The sequence below is a fragment of the Pipra filicauda genome, unplaced genomic scaffold (assembly GCF_003945595.2).
Source record: "Pipra filicauda isolate LSUMZ 115617 unplaced genomic scaffold, ASM394559v2 scaffold295_size919547_pilon, whole genome shotgun sequence".
Classification (NCBI taxonomy): domain Eukaryota; kingdom Metazoa; phylum Chordata; class Aves; order Passeriformes; family Pipridae; genus Pipra; species Pipra filicauda.
In genome coordinates, this window is record NW_024104415.1 from 208,292 (window position 1) to 227,703 (window position 19,412).

A 19,412-nucleotide genomic window follows, 5' to 3' on the forward strand; every position below is an offset into this window, starting at 1 on the left:
CGAAGAGACTGAATCCTTCCCTTGTGCATCTTCAACTATAATTAAAGATGTCCATCTCTCCCAAGTGACTTTTACAATCCTGTGCCTGACTTAAGCCAAACAAACACTGACATGGATGAGGGACCATCAAAGTCCTTCCGGGACTAACAAGTACAAAGGAACAGACCCTATTTCTTCAGGGACACTTGTTAGTTGACAGCAAATTGCTTGAAAAATTAAAAATATGCAGAGGGGATCTATGTGCTATATTTTATAATGATTAGCAAGTGTAATAATCCTTATTTTCATATTGTTTGAAAGTTTGATGAAGATCTTTATTTTTGCTTTTGAAGAGGAAATACTGAAAGCCAGGATTCCTGAAAAGGAGACTCTGTACTTGATTAAAAATATGTTTCCCTTGGGTTTCCTTCCTTGGAAAAAGAAATACAAGTAGCACCAGCAAACGGCAATCCCTTGAAATAATTTTCGTAATTAATTTACTGTCAGTTTAGTGTTATCTTTTTGGGATGCCTTGCTAATGTGGATGGATGGAACAATTGCCTAAGTAACAGAGGGGAGCTTCCTAACTGCTCTTATCTAAATGTGCTTTGAGAGAGTGTGCTGTGAGGAACAATTGTCCAATTACTCTGCCACCAACTGAAAGTGCTGTGAAAAGTCCTCTAAGAGCTTTTCCTTTCCTATTAAAGCATGCAGGACACTCAGAGTTCCCTCTTCCCTGGCATTCTATTTTCTCCTGGCTATTACAACTTAAAAACAGGTAACTAATGGTGCTACTGTAAAGAAAAGGTATGGATTCTCGTTGCTTAGCAATTGCTCCCAACACACTGAAGATCAGCTTTTGATGAGGGGTTGCACTCTTGAGAATGTTGTTTACCACCTCCATCAGTTATTTTAATAAAATACATTAAAACCTTCTGCAGTTCTAGATACTTCAAGGAGGTAGGAAGTGTGTGTTAAACCTCACCCAAGTAAACTTTAACTTTTGAAAGTTTCCTTAATTGTCCTTGTTCTCCCAAGTGGTCTCATTTTCCTGCCAGTGCTGGCAGGCACTTCCTTTCAATCATCTTTTCCCCCTCCTCAACTTTTTCTTTGTATTGCTGATCCCTTCGTTGATGTGATGAAATTGTTACTCTTGAACTACTGATCTATTGCAGACAATAATCTGTATTGATAAACAAATTATTGCATTGCAGTGGGTTACTGGGGTGTTACAGAGTTCAGGAAAGAGCGAGATGCCTGTTGACCATTTCGTTTGTGTATCAGGGCAACGTCAGTAACTCTGTCCTTGCACCCCTGGGATCAATCCAGGCTTGGAGATGGACAGATGAAGCAGCCCTGGAGAAGGACTTGGGGGTGCCGGTGGGTGAGAGGCTATTTACAAGGACCTGGAGGGACAGGACAAGGGGGAATGGCTTCAAACTGCCAGAAGGCAGGGTTAGATGGGATATTGGGAAGGAATTGTTGGCTGTGAGGGTGGTTAGGCCCTGGCACAGGTTGCCCAGAGAAGCTGTGGCTGCCCCTTCTCTGAAAGTGTCCAAGGCCAGATTGGACGGGCTTGGAGCAACCTGGGATAGTGGAAGGTGCCCCTGCCCATGGCAGGGGGTGGAACAGGCTGGGCTTTAAGGTCTCTTCCAACCCAAACCAGTCTGGGATTCTGTGAACCTTTCCAAGGCTCTGGTGCCCTATATGCTGTCTGCCATTTTTCCTGTTGCTCAACAAATACAGCAAAATTAATTTTTCAGAATTATTGCCAGATTTTTCCAGGTATCAAGCTTTCATGCCAGTTAGCTCAAGTCTCTTGAGATGTTCTTGTTCTCACCTTTTCTTGGCTTATCCTGGAGTAAAGCAGCGTGTCTTGCCGGAATTCCAGTGCTACAAATCAGTGGAGACTTTACAGACGTTGGCTGCAGGATCCTCTGTGTGTGAAACACCACAAGTTGGCAGCATAAAGGGTGGTAGTTGGAACACCAAGAGAGCTGCTCCACAACCTTTGTCAGGTCACTGTGGCTCCCACTGTCACAAGATCTGGAAGGTATTTGAACCTTGAAGAAGAAATATCCTGTGTTCATGGTGAACCTTCAAAGTGCTCTCAGCTTAGAGAAGCACCTGAAGCAATGGGTGGCACTTTGTATTTCCATTCATTATGTTTTCCCAAGGAAATGGAGCTCTGCTTCCCCCCACAGTCTCCTTTTCCCTTCTCATTAGCTTAGTCTTGCATTTCTTTGCCCATGTTACTGCAGGACCTTCTCCAGGCTGTGGGGCTGAGAGCTCATTGCTAATTTATGGATGTCCAAATGATGGGAAGTACTCCCTTAATGGACACTGTTCTGCACTGTCTCCGAATTCAGGGAAGGACAGCACCCACTCAGCATGAGCAGCATGCCCTTGTACAACATCTTTTATTGCTTTCAAAAGGTGATTTCCTGCTGTTTTCCTTGCCCTTTGAATAGCTTTAGGAAAAGGCATGGATATACTGGTTCTCTAATATCAGATATATTCTCAAAAAACCCCTCCAATATCCCATTTGCTTCCTGGTGAGTTAGGAAGTTAGTTTTTTCTTTCTCTGTGAAATTCCAGATTGAAAGCATTTGTGTGGATTTTGTTTCTCATTCAGCAAAGCTCTCAAGCTTCCCTTTGTCTCTCACTGCCTGTCAGTGCAGTCGAGTAACAGCTCACAGTCTAACACGTCATAATTCCTAAAGCATTAAATATTCCTGTTGTGCTACTGCCTGAACCTCTCAGTAATAAATCACACTGCATTTCCAGTGTCCTCAGGTTAGGCTCAGGCTCTGTGTTTGTTTGTTTATTTTGGTTTTTAATAAGTGTGAATGGTGAATATTACAGGGCAGGTTGGGGAGAATGTCTGGAAACTCCCCTATAGGCTCTGCTATAGGGAAGCTCTCTCTTGCAAGCCTCTGAAGTTGAGGAGGGCATGCTGATGATTTCGTAAAGTGTTTTGGGATATTTGGATGAAAAACGACTGGAAGGGACAGGGACTGGTGGGGATTTGTTGTGTAATTGATGCCTGTACTGTGCAATCAGATCTTTGGCCACAGGCCAGCTGGGTTTGCTCTTCCCTGTCTCCTCCTCCTTTAAAAAGATTTATTGTATTTACATTTAAAGTGACATACTTTTGACTAGTTAAAAAGATGCTCTGCCCCTCCCTGCAGTATTTATTATGTTCTTACCATCAGCATCAAATCTTGTCTTTTAACTTCCTTACCTTGATGTTGTTTTTTTTAGCCTTGCAAGTGCAGAAGTTGCTTTCATGGTGTTTATATCCAGAAAAAAAATAAAGTGGATTTTTTTTTTATTTAAGTAGATATAATGCTTAAATTAATTTCAATTAACTTACATTGTCTTTGTAGGAAGGGGTCAAGTCTCCTATCTTTTGGGGTTTTGGCAGGGATTTTGCCCTTTGACTGTGTGCAGATCCTAGGACAGTGGAACATGCTGCTCCAGCAGCGTTCATGGATTCTTGCATGCTTTGTTCCTACAGAATACCATCCTTGCCTTTTTTTTTCCCCTACTAGACCTTTTTTCCTGTCCCCTCCTAGTACTGCTCACACCTCTCCCAGAGCCAGCGCTGCCATCCCGGGGGTCTCTTCCGGGATGTGCCAGGTGATGCCCAGGAACAATGTCAGGGTATTAAAATGTCCTGAGAATCCCACACACTCCTCACGCAAGACAGGGCAGAACAGAGTCCAGTTGTCAAAATAATCCCGAGCCAATAAGCACGTCCTGGGTGGAGCTCCTGCGGCTTGGGGAAAACTAATTCTCAATGAAGACCTTTTATTAAACCCCCGGAATGAAGCCGGTTGCGCAGGCTGGGGAATTCCTTGATTTTATTCGTGCACGCGAAAAATCCGCCGGTTTTCAGTTCGGTAGGTGAAGGCAAAATGCTGGAGGGAAAGGATTGATGTGGAGCTGGTGGTGATGAATTTTTCATGAGCTGCTGTGCGGGGCTTGAATGGCTCCGGCGCGTCGGTGGCGACCACGGAGCTGACACACCAACACCACCCCGGCGCATTTTCAGGGGGAGAGGTGGGCTCAGAAGGGCTTTTCTGACAGCCCTGGTTTACCATCCTTCGATTCGTGCTGCTGCTGCTGCTTCAGGCAGCCTTTCCTGTGGAGCCCAGCCTTGTGAATGAGCGGGGTTTAACAGCGCTTTGACTCCGCTGCGTTTTTGTTGCGTTTTCTGAATGGTGAGGGCTCCCACATCATCTGAGCTATGACAGCAAAAGAGGCTTCTAGGGAACTTGCTACTCCCGAGTCCGAGATTTACATCAGGACTTTCAAAGAACAAATGCATTTAGAGCTCGAGCCCCCCAAGCTGCCCGGGAACAGACCCACGTCTCCAAAGATTTCTCCTCGCAGCTCTCCCAGGAACTCTCCCTGCTTTTTCAGAAAGTTGCTGGTGAATAAAAGCATCCGCCAGCGTCGTCGCTTCACGGTGGCACATACATGGTAAGCTCTGGGTACCAGTGCGGGTTTAAAACCAGTGTGTGTAGCTGTGCTTTGAACAGGGGAAAACGGGCTGAGATTTATTCACGAGTGTTAAATGAATCGAGCAGGAGGCAGCCAAAGGATGTTTAATGCAGTGCCTCGACAATTGTCATTCAGTGTCTGTTGTCCAGGATAAATCCAGCCCATTATTCGTGTGTGCCGGCTTAATCTGTAGGAACAAAGGCAGCAGCCGGTAACTTTCCCAGCCGTTGTGTTGTTGTGGGTTGAATACACGAATTCATTTCAGAACCTTCAAAATGTGTTTTCTTTGCCCTCTCAGCTCGATCTCACAGCACAGCACAGACCGGGTGGTTCAGACAGGGCACTCTTGGAGATAAACGCTGCAAAGGGCTTTAACTTCACTCTGAGGGGCTTTTAAACAGTTTTTCCTGGCTACAAATATCCCTCCTTTCAGCCATTTTTTTGCAAGGAAACTCTGTCTGAGAGTCTTCTTTTCCCTCCCTACAAATTACTAACCCCAAATAGTCAATTTGTGTGCTGTTACAGTCGATTGGAGCTGCCTCTGACTCAGTTATCTGGTTAATCCATGCCATAAACAGGAATCAAAATATATAATTCAGGAAAATCTCTGAGAATCTCACTTTCTAAATTTAGTCTGTATGTGTCTTGCAGGATCCACCTTTTCAATTCCAGGAGTCTCCATTAATATTCACTAGTTGTCTGTGGGAATTAAACCAGAAAACTTTCAGGAATGTGAATTTTTTAAACTCTGCTCACACAGTGCCATGTCCATTACTTTCCCATTCCATAGATTGAATCAGAGGAGAGGGGATGAAACTCTCTGTATGGGCTGGCTATTTCGGGGTATCTGAAACACCCATCCTTGTCTGCTACTTTTTAACACAGAACATTGTGTTAAAATGGTTTATGTGAGTTATGCTAAAATATAAAGCTGTATTTACTTTTGAAGCGAATTACTAATATCTGAGAGTGAATTTGTAACTCTTACAGTTGTTTTGTCTCGTTAAACAGTAAGAAAAATAAGAGAGAAAACTGCAAACTTGGATACCAGGGAATTGTACTGGGTAGAACTGAGATAACTGATGTTTTAATTTTGCTTTAAGCACAGTTTGAAATGCATTTAGGGTGTAGCAATTCAATTAAAATCAGAATTCTAGAGTCATGCAGACTTTCTGCTTCTTTTTTTTTTTGTTGTTGTTGTTTTTAATCCAAGCAGAAGTAAAAACCTCAAACTGGTTACAAGCTGTAAAGGCTTCAGTATGTTCTTCAGCATTTTAATTCATTGTAGTCACTCATGTTTAGGTTTATACACATTAATTCCCTGGAACATCTGTCATATGTGCCAGCGTTGAAATGACAGGATGCTGCTTGTCTTACCCCCACTAGTCTGTTTGGAGAAATGGGTGCTGTGGAAAGATGGTCCTGCTGGGAATTAGGCGAGTAGAATGTGGCCAGACTTGGCACAGGGTATCTGGATTGTTTGGAGAAAAACCATAAAAATATGTATTTATAGAAGTAACTAATAATCTCTTCTTGAATCAACTCACAAAAGAGGTGGGATCTCTCTGGGTTCATTTTTAATGGCAAGAGAGAAGGTTCTCAAATCAATTTTTAAAAGTTTTTAGTATCAGGTGATTTTGAACTGCACATCCGTGTTTTAACCTGAGATAAGAAGGAAACTATTGTAGAAACAAAGAAAATCTCCCTTTAGAAAGAAAGGTTTCAAGGCTGTTTGTGTGTGAGCATATGCTTAACATGTCAAACCATACAACAAAACCAGACATCTTTTCATGTTGTACACATGCTAAAACACAATTTGAATTATTAGAGTGTGATACAACATTTCAGTAGAATGTCTGGAGGGCTGTGTATGTGTGTTGCAGGCAGTTATTTCAGCTGCGTACCTGAATTTCCTTCTCAGTTGTGAATTTGTTGTGCAGTGCATGGAAACACCCTCACCTGTGCTAAGCAAAATGCCACTTACATAAGGTGTTCTTTTGTGGGGAGCTGGGAAGTAGTAGCTGGGTAGAAAATTACCTCAGGAGTAAATGTCCAAGAAATACCAACTACACAGTAATAGTAGCAAGGAAATGAATTCATGCTGTTGGGTTTCATAGAATCTATAACTTTCAGAGCCTCATAAACAGGGAACTTCCTCGGTTTGGGGTTGGTGGTGTGGTAAATCATCATCTTTCACCACCTCTGTCATCATTGTTGTCTTTACTTGGTGGTTCTTCTTCTATGCCCCTTATTTTCAAGTTTCTGTCTTCCCTTGCTCTCCTTTCCTTTTTCACTAATTGCCTTTCCCAGGCATTTTCCTTCTTTTGTGGCTGAATGCATTTGCAACTTCTTTCTCCTGATTATGCTGATGAAATCTGTGTCGTCACCTGTCTGCTCTGATATCCAGTCAGCAGACCTTACCCAGAAAGAAAAGGGAAAGCAAATTTTCAGACTTTTTTTTTTTTTTAAAGGCCATGACTCAAATGCTTCTGTGCTGCAATTTGTTCTTTTCCTCAGGGTTGAGTTCTCACTGGACATGGCCAACATGTCATCACAGTTCCCTCCAAACATCTGTCAGTCTGATCCCTGCCTGCTCCAAACCCCTTAAACAGTTTCCCACGGCTGCTGTCGCTCTGTCCAGTCTTCAAAATGCCTCATTCATATCAAATAACAGCACAAAACCTCGATAGCCTCCAGGCTTTTTCCTCCACCAGAATCCACAAGTCTCATTCCTCTCTTGCATCTGTCATTTTTGCCTCGGAGATTCTGGAAGCCCATATGCTGCTGCTTCCTTTCTTAAAGTTCCCCTGGTATCATGTGTGTTTTGGGGAGTTTTGTGAGGAACAGAGCAGGCAGAAGATGACATGATTTGGTATCCCTTCAGAGGCATCTAAGTTTTGGACATGCAGTGCTCCCTTGGGTGCAAAGTTTCCTTTGGAGTCACTGGAGAGAGGAAGACATCTCCTGAAGATAGTCCTCAGCACTTTCTCCTGCCAGCCAGAAAACAGCACATTCCCTCTCCATGGTCCACAGTCTGTTCTCCCTCACCCTATCCTTACCTTGAGGACTGCCAAAGCAATAGCTTTAAAGATAACTTTTATTTTCCACAGGTCTGCCATCTTATTTTTATCAAATAATAACTCCTAATATCATCAGGTTTACACCCATAGCAAGGACCTTCTCAGCAAGATCCCAAATGTTTTATCAATGAAAGTCAATATTTTATAAATTAACTCTGCTGCTTATAACACAGTTTTCTTTGCCTTGCAATATTTATCCTCAAGATTATAAATATTTCTTCAAGGCCAGGTTGGACAGGGCTTGGAGCAGCCTGGTCTAGTGGAAGGTGTCCCTGCTTATGGCATGAGATGAACTTTAAGGTCCTTTCCAACCCATACTGTGTGATTCTATGAATATTTATACCATTTACATCACTTATTCAATTTCTTAATATACAGGCAGTCACTGGCTATGCTGTGTGAGGAGCATGAGCTTTTTAATGAAGGGATTTCCAGAGTAGGAGGTTCATTGTCTTTTCTTAATTAAGATTTTCATGGGTTTTTTTTCCAATTTAATTCACGTATAGCTTTCATCATTTTAGTGATTACCTGTTAGCTCGTTTATGAAGAAAATACAGGGCAGAACAGAAATGAAATACTAGGAAATTTTGCTCTGGATTTTCTCTTGGTTATCCTTCAGCTGAAATACATTCATGCATTTGCTTTTTGATATATAATGTAAAATGCAAATCATATGCTAGCCTTAATTTTTTTGAAAACATGATCTGTTGTCATTACACAACAATCTTCCGTGGTGGGATTGAGTAAGTTAAATAATATGGCACAATCCAGTCACGGGGGGAGCATTTGAGTTGTTTCCAAGCCTGGTGAATAACAACTGATCTGCTTAATTACTTGAAGCTGTAAAATGTACTATAGGCAGAGGAAAATTATCAAAAGATGTCAGGTTTGATTTTGCTTTCTGATCGTGGAACCAAATAAGAAGGACTTAAGTGGCAGCCCCCATTTGGAGTGGTGCTTCAGAAAGCTCAATTTTTGGAAACTATGTGCTTGAAATCGCTGAGGAGAACAGTAATTTATAAGAACCATAAATTTCTCCAGTGGTTTGATCACGGTGGAGGAACTCAGAAGGTAGAGTGGAGCTCCTAGTCCCATGTCCTGTTGGAGTTCCTCTCAGCACCAGCTGTGTGTCCAGCTGTGGTGAGGTGGCTCCTGCCCTGTGCTGGCACCCCATGAACCAGAATCCCAGATCTGAGCTCTCCTGGCCACCTTCACCCAGTACTTGGACTGAGGGAAATGACTTCTGCTTGTGAGATAAAACAAGTATGTGTCACAACAGCCTCACCCCTGAATGTGCTGTATGGTGATGACTCCATGATCTCGGAGGTCTTTTCCAAACTAAATGATTCTGTGATTTTTTTATGATGTGCTTTTGGACCTGGTTCCACTTTGCTCTGTGTACAGCAGGATGCTTTTCCATAGTACAACTCTTGAAAACAGCCTTGTCTTTACTTTGATGACCTGATCTGTTTGTGCTTCTCACCGGTTGTTGATGTGATTTCCAGCTTCTTGTTCTGTTTTTGAGAAATAGGATGATTCTCCTACTTTCTGCAGCTTCTCTTTCGACCTGGGACTAGTATTGGACACACTGTGTTGCTCAGTTATCTCCTGAAAGTCCTAGGCGAAACAAAGTGAAGTGAGGAGGGAAAAGGATGGGGAAAAACCAGAAGGTTCCTCTCTTTTTCTCTGCTGAGTATGTTCTCCCATCTGTCTCCATCTCCCAAGGAGAATTCCTGAGCATTTGCAGCGAGTGGCAGGAAGGATTGCAAAGGATGTGAAGGTGAGGAGGAAATAGAAGCAGGCCCATACACAACAAACACAGAACCAGCTGTGTCATCCCTACATCTGTTCTGTCCATATATCCCCTCCAAACCCTGTCTACAACTGTGGAAAACAGAAAGGAGCAACTTCTTTCATCCCCCGGCCACATATGTGGAAAAAGATGGTGTTAAAATACTCACCAGCTGTTAAAGATTTAAGTGAAGTACAACAGATCATTATATTAATGGTAATTTGATAGATTCGGCCATTTTTCTGACAGGGGGAGGAAGAATCTGATTGATTCTGTGATTCTGTGAAAGACAGTGGATTCCTTCTCAGAGAAATAAGCTATTTCTGGAGTTTTTAATACCTTTAAATAAGTTTTTAATGGCATAGTGTGCCAGTCTATGAGGAACAGAGAGTCCCAGAGATTTCACGACTTGCTGAGGTGGCTGAGACCTTCCTAAAGTATCCATGACCTCCAACCCTCATACCCAGGCTTAACTATTAAGTTAAATTTTCTGTGCCAAAATGGTTTCTCAAAGAAGCTCTCCTGTTGAATTTAGCTTTGTTGAGAGCTCTGTTGATGTGTGAAGCTTGCCATTGTGATAGCATCTACAAATTGGGGCTGTGTGTTTCCAGGAGGTACAGTTGGCTTCTTACGGGCTCGAGTTGGTTGCCAGGACAGACTGTGGCAGACACATTTGTGGTTTATCCTAATTTATGCAGTGTAGCTTGGCTTCACTGCAGATCTATACATTCTCTGTTCCATTCCTGCTATTTTTTTTATCTTTTTCAGCTTTTTTGTTTCTGAATAGCCAGTGTTTTACTTTTATTGCCTGGTGTTACCTTATGAGAACATCACATGGATTCCACAGGGATCATAGGATTGTAAAATCATAGAATCATAGAGTGGCTTGGGTTGGAAGGGACCTTAAAGCTCATCTGCCATGGGCAGGGACACCTTCCACTAGACCAGGTTGCTCCAAGCCCTGTCCATCCTGGCCTTGGACACTTCCAGGGATGGGGCAACCACAGCTTCTCTGGGCAACCTGTGCCAGGGCCTCTTCACCCTCACAGCCAAGAATCATTCAGACTGGAAAAGACCTCTAAGATAATCGAGTCCCATCATTTATCCAGCACCACTGGTGTGTGTTTGTCTCTTGGAACAAGTTTGAGGGTGGTTTGACACGTTGGGTTTGTAGGATCTTCCATGATGATCATGGTATGGGCATTCTGCAATAGCCACAAACTAGTTGAGGTTACAACATGATGTGCAAGTGCCACAGAACATGCTCTGCTCATTCTGTGATGGGTGGATTTGGAGAAGTAGGAAGGAGAGAGCAGATTTGGGAAGCTAAAACAGGAAAATTACATTTCCTCCCAGTTTCCTATGGGACTGCCTGACTGGGTCTGAGAGACAAGGTGTAAATAAACCTGAACTCTGCCCATGGGAGGCTGTGACTTTTACCAAGTTTATGAATCAATAGGCAGTTCTGTTGACACGTGTGAGTTTCTGTCTCAGTGCTATGTGAGGCTATAACTGCTGATAAATCATAGACATGTCTGTAATGCACTGAAACAGTGACACACAAACACAACGCTAGACTGATACAACAGCAGCTGATTATTTGATCGGGTAAAATATTGCCATAACAGCCCATGGAAAGGGTTATTACTGTAAACTAGGTTTTATTTTCCAAGACGTACATGCATAGATTCAGTCTTTTCTTTTGGATAGACCTGGGAAACACGGGAAGTAAAGTAAATATTCAGTTTTTAAGTTTCTCACATTGTTTTGTTCTCTCAGGGCAACGAATAGATGTGGCTGAGGGGCAGAGCAGAGATTAAGTAATGTAAGAATAAGACTTTGGAGAAATAACAATATATTAGATTATTTCTTTTCTTCTTATGGTAAAAAAACCTACTTTTTTTGGTGTGTATTTGACTAAACGCTTCAGTGATATCCTAGTATCTCCTGATAAACTCCTTGTGGTGTGGTACATTATGGCATCCTCACATTGTCCATGTCTCCAGGATGGTGCTCTCAAATTGGAATCAGGTTTGATCAGATTACTTTGAGTTTTGGCTATTTCCAACAAAACTAATTGATGTATAACTGTGCAAAGACTTTCTGCTTTTTTTCACAACCAGCAAGTTGCATTTTCTTGTGGTAGAGCAATTTATTGCAGCTTTTTCCACAGCAGATTTAAATGCTTTGAGGGCCAAACATCTGCACGACACTTAATGGAATTAAATAGGAGCTATTTTCTCAATTTGCCCTGAATCAGTGTGTACTCACATGGGGAAGGAGGTTTTGTTGCACTTCCAGTAGCAACATGTGCCCACCTATTGCTGGGATGATGCTTTTCATTGCATGATTGTGTACAGTCTGTGATGCAGATCTCAAAAAGGAATCTTGTTCTGAATAAAAATGTCCTGCAAGTAGTTTCTTCCATCTGCATATACTGAATAATTTTCCTCTCATTCCATATTTGTCTTGGTACAGTAACTCCTTGGGTTCCCACTGTACTGATTTCTGAGAGAGTTGTGGAAAAGGGAGCACATTGTACCCTCTGAAGGCTGAGACAAGAGGGACATTCATCTCATTTTATCAGTTAAAAAAAACAACCCAGAAATCAATTGATTTTCCTCCAGGCTCAGGCAGAGCTTTACAGATACAGATTAACAAGTGCAACAAAAATGTTTAAGAAATTACCTCCTTTTATTATTTTAGCTTGTAGTTCTAACCATAGAATCATAGAATTGTTAAGGCTGGAAAAGCCTTTAAGGGTCCAGTGCAGCCATCATCCAGCATCACCATTAAACTATGTCCTCAAGTGCCACATCCACAAGTTTTTTGAACACTTCCAGGGATGGGAACTCCACCCCTGTCCTGGGCAGCTGTGCCAGGGCTGACAACCCTTTCCATGAAGCAGTTTTCCCAATATCCAACCTGACCCTCCCCTTGCACAACTTGAGGCTGTTTCCTCCTGTCCTCTCCCTTGTTCCCTGGGAGCAGAGCCTGACCCCCACCTGCCTCCACCCTCCAGGGAGTTGTGGAGAGCAACAAGGTCCCCCCTGAGCCTCCTTTTCTCCGTGGTATCACAGTATTTTTTGTAAGTTCTTAAAATGTGCAGGATATAGTTTGTAAATGAGCAGTTCCTTGCTCCCTTTTCAATATATAAAGAACCATATGAAGCCCTACTTGAAAATTAGAAACATTTTGTGCTGCTGCTTGGTTTCCAAAAGCTTTAATGCCCCCTGCTGACACTGTGCATATGCAGGTAGGAATTGCAGAATGATGGACAACTTCATTAGGTGAGAGGGAAAGTTTTCTTTCATAACAATAATGCAAAATTAGCTTTTCCATTTTATTAGTTTCATTATTACTGAGCTAATTGGAGAACCTGTACTGAGCCTGGTGCTTTGTGGAGCTCATTCCACAGAAATGAGGTCTGAGGGAACTCAGCAACATTCAGAAGACATCCCGTCCTTTTAGGTTCAAGGGTGTTTTCAGATCTCAGTTCCTTAAAACAGTATAGTAAGTAGAATTATGTATTACTTTTCAAATCATGGCTAGGCTTCACGAACAAAGATTCAGGAAGGCTCTATCCACGTATTACTTTTAGGGTTACAGTTAATGGACGAAGGCCCAGGAACATGGACATCGCTCCCAGCCACAGGGTGAGATTCTGGGATTTGTCCTGGGCAGGGCCAGGAGTTGGACTGGATCATTGTGGGTTCTGTCCAACTCAGGATATTCTATGATTCCATCTTGCTTAAATAAACAATCCTCTTACTTAGCTATGGATTATTTTATTTTGGACTTTTTCTATGGGGGATGGGGAAAGAATGAGAAAGTATCAAATATGTGGAAACTCAAGAAGAGGTTGACAAGGAACATAAAGCCAAGGCAAAGAAAGGGAGAAGAAGAGATGGACAGGGTGAGCTGAACAGCACATGAATCGTGCAGGAAACAGTTCCTGGATGACCCAGCGTGGATTCTGATTGATACAATCATTGTTTGTCACTCGTGTGTCAGGCTGTTCTTGGGCTGTTACAGCTCTGAGAGTCAGCAGCTGGAATTAAACCTCTTGGAAGAGGCAAGTCTTTGAAGACCTCAGGCAGAGTTCCTTCTCAGCCTTCCAGTTCTGACCATCACCTCTGAAACTCCCTTTGGATCAGGCTTTGGGGGAGATTTGGTCTGTTCCTCTGAGGTTAGTAACCCACACACTCAGTGCCTCCAGAGTCTGGTCTGCAGTTAGACTCCTGTGCCAGCTTTCAAATCTTCATAAAACCATCCCTAAGAGATTTGAATGTGTTTTTCCCAGACTTACAAACATCTCTGCAGACTATCACTGTTCAATGCATTTACCTGGTGGAGGAAGTCAAATCAGGTAAATCCAGGTCGTGATGCTGCTCATAAATCGTAAAACTTCTGGGAAAATAACCAAACTACACAGCATGAGACACCTCTGTTCCTAGTCCTTGCTTAGCTTCTAAAACTGGCATTTTATCCTGGAAATTGCTTGGTGGATATTGGAGTAAGCGGACAGCACTCTGTATTTGAGTGGTTCCGTATTTTTAGTGGTTGACTTAAGGAGAAGAGTTTTCAAAGTGGTAATTACAGGCATCTCTTAACTGTGATTACTATAAATTAATGATGGCAAGCCACAGCCACTCTAAACTTTTGAAATCTGAGTATGACTGTTTACCAAAAGCTTTCTCTTTCTCCTTAGGGAATGTGTCTTTTTAAATTAGCCAAAGTCTGTATTGCCCCTTACAAACTATTCTGTTGAGCTGCTGGAGGTCAGGGGTGGGACATGAGAACAAATGTGGTGTCCCTCAGTGTTTATGGATTTGGCTGCCTCCAGCTGGTGTTGGAATTGCTGATTTGCTTTTCCAGTTTGCTGATAGATTAGACCAGTGTATCCATTCAGTAAACACCCTCATCAAGAGGTCACCGTGTATTCATAAATTCTGGCCAGGCAGCCCTTTTTGTTTGATGCCATTTGGTATCAATTTCAGCTGGAGCTCTTTCAGTTCCAGAGGAAACTGATGGAAGCTGCAAATGCATTTCTGAGTCTTAGCCAGAGACATCATTTATTTATTTGGTTTTGTTCTCAAAGGCAGATGGTAACATACGACAAACAATGTCCTTACCACAAAAAAACCCACTTCCCAACCCCTTCCCAAAAAAATCGGACAACTCCATTGTCACGTAACTGATGTTTGTAAGACAAATATTCTTAAATGTTCAGACGAATGTATGAGGAACAATCCTACTGTCACCATGTTGGTGCTGAAGTGCAGGTGATTACATTGGTGTAATGGCAAAGAAGTAAAAAGAGAGAGAAGATGGACCTGGATGGAGAAGGTGACACTGGAAGATGCACATGGAAAGAGACGTTGGTGTGATGAGAAGCCCACAGTTTGTACAAACATGATCTGAAATGAGCTTCTCTGGAGTACAATATCTTGGCAATCTCTATAAGTCTCAATCCATACTGAGCTGCTGCCTTTTCTTCTACCTTCTGAAGTGTGAATCTTTACCGTCCCTGTAGACATAAGGTTGTCTTCTCCCACTCTGCCCGCAACTAAAACATCTTCCTGAATCACCATGACCCGAGGCTTTGCTCTGTTTCCAAGAAGAGACTGACGAAAATCTGCACTTCTGTGCTTGAAACCTGCCTCCAGAAGGAAGGAGAAAAATCTTTAAATGTCAGGCTTTGCTATTTTTGCAGCCTATCCCAGAAAGCAGCTCCTGCCTTGCCGTCTGCATCCATGGTTGCAATACACGGCGTGCTTGGCACGGCCAATTATTGCTGTTTGTCTTGTACTTGTCAGTTGTTATTTTACAATGAAAAAAACTCCTGTAGCAAGTTGTAAATGCTTCCAGTTGGTCAGCCTGTCGTGAACTGAATGTGAATCTTCTTCGGCCGTGCTTGGAAAGCATTGAGGGTTTTGAGAATAGTCTTCGTACTTTGGGTTGGGATTTCATGTATTCAAACTGTGTGAATCGTGGAATAGTTTGGGTTGGAAGGGATCTTAAAACTCATCTTGTTCCAACCCCAGTGCCATGGGCAGGGACACCTTCCACTGCACCAGGTTGCCCAGTGCAACCTGGCCTTGAACACTTCCAGGGCTGGGGAGTCCACACCCTGTAGGACTCTGCTTCACGATGATGAGGCATCCACAGAAGACTAAGTAAAAAATGTCAGGACTCTGCTCTGTAGGATAGAAATGCCTTCTGATAGGTTGTTTGTTGTGTTCAGAGCATATTTGTATTCTTGAGGATTCACAGAACATTCACCACTAACAACATTTGACAGTGAGCTCCCTTTGCAGGGTACTCACTTGGAAGAGCCTCGAGGTGGACTTGGGAAAGTGGTTTGGTTTTAACGGTGGGTTAAAAGAATCTAGAATTCATTAAAAGGACTTAAATTGATGTTAATTCACAAAGTGAAATTGGAAAAATATTATGAATTAAGATCAGGGATCTCTTCTGTAATAATAGATGTGGGAAAATTTAAAAATTCTCCCTGCAGCCTGAGATGACAATTGGATTTGTCAGAGTATTTCTGTCCATCCTGATCTGAATCACTCGCTCACCATCACCTCTGTCACTGGGCATCGTTCAGCCTCAAACGTCATTCAGCCTCAAATATGAGACCTGGCTTTTTACTCAGTCTGGCTGTTAGTTGACTTGTTCTCACTTGTTATTTAAATACCAAGAGCAATGAAATGAGAAACCAGGATCTTGCGTCAGTGCTGAAGGGATGAGAGAAGAGCAGTTGGAACTAGGTAATCTTAGAGGTCTTTTCCAACCTTTATGATTCTGTGATTTTGAGAAGCAACAGAACATGGCAGGGCATAGTCAAACACAATATTGAGAGTTGCGTTATTAATGATGTAAATAACAAGTGTGGAAGTGAGCTCAAAAATACAGGGTTGATGTTTTAAACACTCATTTCGAGTTGTTTAGAGGATAATATAACACAAATATCCCCAGATCTTCAAGTGATGCCATTTATGCATCACATTGGCCAAAATTTGCAGAACCGACGATTAGACATTGGAAAACGGTGTCAAGAGGAGAACAACTGGCCCCTCAAACTGGGGACAACTGGAGAAGTCAACCCAGAGGTCCAAGTCCCAGACATTTAGTTCTTAAGGTTTTTTGATTTATTTAGTGATTCTCATCCAAACAAACAGTGTATTTTAATGTTACAAATCCAATTTCCAAGTGGTTAAGGATAAATTGCTCTCATAAGACAGTCTTGATTAATTTCTGATTTCTCTTGTTAATGTGTAATGAAGGTAAAGAGAAATAAATTAGAATTATTCCGAGACTTTAAGGCAAATATTTCCTGTGTAATAAACACCACAGGTTTATTCATTCAAATGTACTGGGGTGGAAAGTGATTTCTTGGTGAAAGAGCAATTGCTTGTTGTGAGTGAGTGGCACAATTATTGTCAAATCCCAGTTCCTTCCTTTGTGACCGGAATGGTCCTGGGGAGCAGTGATCCGAACTGGAAATGGCATTGCCTCAGGCAAATAATACCCTGTCTAATGTATTTGATTTTGCAAAGATAACAAGCTGGGTTACATCTTTGCTTTCGCTTCCATTAATGGTTCAAGGAAAGGGAGGACAAGAAAACGAAACAGATTATTAAAGCTGCCTTTTAGTGTGGTGTCACTTCAGGCAAAAGCGAGCGATGCCTTAAGAAATCTTTGGAAAAATGTAGTATTTATGCTATGTAGAGAAAAGTAGAATTTATAATGTATTTTTGTTCAGTTTACTGGGGGTTTGGTAGAGAATTTGCTTAAGTATCAAATGAATAATTTAGGGTCATTAATTTGTTGTATAGACTAAAAAACATTCCTGGCCGTAGACAAAGAGAATAAAAACACAGCCTTTAACTACTACACAACAACCAAACTGAGAGGTCAATGTGGAGGGAGAGATGTTGGGACAAGCCTGTGAACCTTTGAAGGGCACCAGCTCTTGGCTGGAAAAGGGAATGAATTAATTCTGATCGATTTTTTTAATAGTCAATATTAAAATCTCTCACCAGAAGCAGTAATTCTAATTGAATAATATTATATTATTAAATCACTAAGTTGTATAAGCAGAACAGTTCTGATACAAGCACACAGGGGAACTTCAAGACCTTTATGTCTAGACTCTATGAAATGGTTTTGTTGAAGCAAATATCTGATGCATTTTTGATGCTGTACTTCTGCCAGGCGTGATTTGGAACTGGAAAACAAAGGGGAGGATGTTTCCCTGGTGAGCTTGCAGTCTTAATTAACAAGACTTAACAAATACAATTACCACAGATAAAGGTTAAAAAGAGATAGGAGAGATAAAAGCAAATCTCAAACAGGGACAAGAATTAAAGCAGATATATTAGTGTTCAAGAATCCTTTGCCTCCACTGAGAACAGCAGACACTAATACAGATGCTTTTCAGAGCTGCAAATGGCCTATTTTTTCCTCCTGGATCTCTTGATCTGCATTTTCAGAAATTTAAATGCTGGATTTCAAAGCCAAAGGAAGAATTTCAGAGACTTAAAGAACACCGTTTTATAACATATGTCACCTTTCCAAGTAGATGCCTTTTGAAGGCATTTGGGGTTTAGAGTAAAGCAGAAATCTCTGGAAACAGCAGTTTGTTGCAATCAGAAATAACCCTTTATTTTTCATTTCAGTGTGACCCTGGTGTAGGGAATTATCTGATGCTTCAATTTGACATAAAGGGCCTGGGTTGGGAATCTTGTAGCTTGTAACAATTGAGTAGATTTGCCCACTCCAAGGGAGAACTGCTCCCAAAAAATACAGGTAATTTTACCTGAGTCAGAAGAAATAGCAGGATCACTTGGAGCTTTAGAGCTGTCCCCTTTAGCCGCCCTTTTCTTGCGGCAGATGTCTTCTTCAAGCAACTACTTTTTGCTTGATAAGTGCTGCTCCAGTAGTGGTTTTGGGGTAGAATTTTGTTTATTTGTTTATTTATAAGAGAGAGGTGTTGGGGTGTTTTTTGATGTTGATTTCGTATTTCACAGGGCTTTACTGAGTCTCTGTGGATCCAGGAACCAGAAAACTGTGATGGGGAAATTTTGTGATGTTGGAAAATCGATCTCCGTAGCTTCAAGCACTGAAGTTAAATTGATGTGATAACTGTGACTGGTTTTGTCACCAATAATTCCTGCCTTGAGCAGGATATTAAAGAGGACAAATGAATTAAAAACAGACCCACTACTGACTACACATTTTTATTTGACTTCGTTAATGTTAAATTAATTGTTGACAGAGATTATTTAGGTAGATTGGGTTTGTGCTGTGCTTTAAATTAAGCAGTTGCGGTTTTACTTTGCATGCAGGAAAGATCCTTCCAAATTTTGAAAAGGTCACCATTGTTAATCATTTCAGGAAGGCAAGAAAAGATGCTAATAATGACTCAACTGAAGGGAATAACCAGGATTAAAAGCTTCTTAGTGCTTAATAAGTATAAGTGTGATCTTGATTAATTCATGTTATCAACCCTGTGACAAAGGGTTCACTAAGCATGTGGTAGAGCTGAAGAATATAGCTTTTTTGGGGAGAGCGTTATTTGGTTTTAGGGATTTTGGCTTTCTCCTGCAATTAAAAAATTGGAGATTGATGATGGGTTAGATTTTGGATGCCTCAGGTGTCAGAGGGGTTTGCTGTAGGAGGTATTTGTGGTTAAGTTTGGTTCTGCAGTGCTGCAGAGCTCCCAGTGACACCACTGTGAATAAAGTGGGAAACTTCTGTGTATTGAGACTCTTCTCATTGTGCAGCTGGGTACCCCAAAATGGGATCAAACTTTACTTTTTACAAGGGTCTGGAGTGACAGGACAAGGGGGAATAGCCTGAGCTCAGGTTACCAGAAGGTTTAAAACTCTCAAATGGAGAAGAGAAGACTCCAGGGAGACCTTAGAGCCCTTCCAGTGCCTAAAGGGGCTCCAAGAGAGCTGGAGAGGGACTTGGGACGAGGGCCTGGAGGGACAGGACAAGGGGGAATGGCTTCCCACTGTCAGAGGGCAGGGTTAGATGGG

The 19,412-nt window shown here is 41.9% G+C and overlaps 1 protein-coding gene across 4 annotated transcripts in view; it reads left to right on the forward strand.

Annotated features, from left to right (window-relative positions):
* Nucleotides 1–19,412, forward strand: part of PDE4B (phosphodiesterase 4B) — a 197,714-nt gene that overhangs the window by 39,300 nt on the left and 139,002 nt on the right. Inside the window, exon 1 of one of the 4 annotated variants that reach the window (XM_027719029.2) lies at nt 3,797–4,467. The exons of 2 other annotated variants lie outside the window; for them this stretch is intronic. In XM_027719029.2, the coding sequence (XP_027574830.1) occupies nt 4,232–4,467 (236 nt within the window). In that variant the 5' untranslated portion in view covers nt 3,797–4,231. Of the gene's footprint in view, nt 1–3,796; nt 4,468–19,412 lie in introns of those variants that run through there. One more of the 4 variants, XM_027719024.2, reaches the window with a different exon arrangement.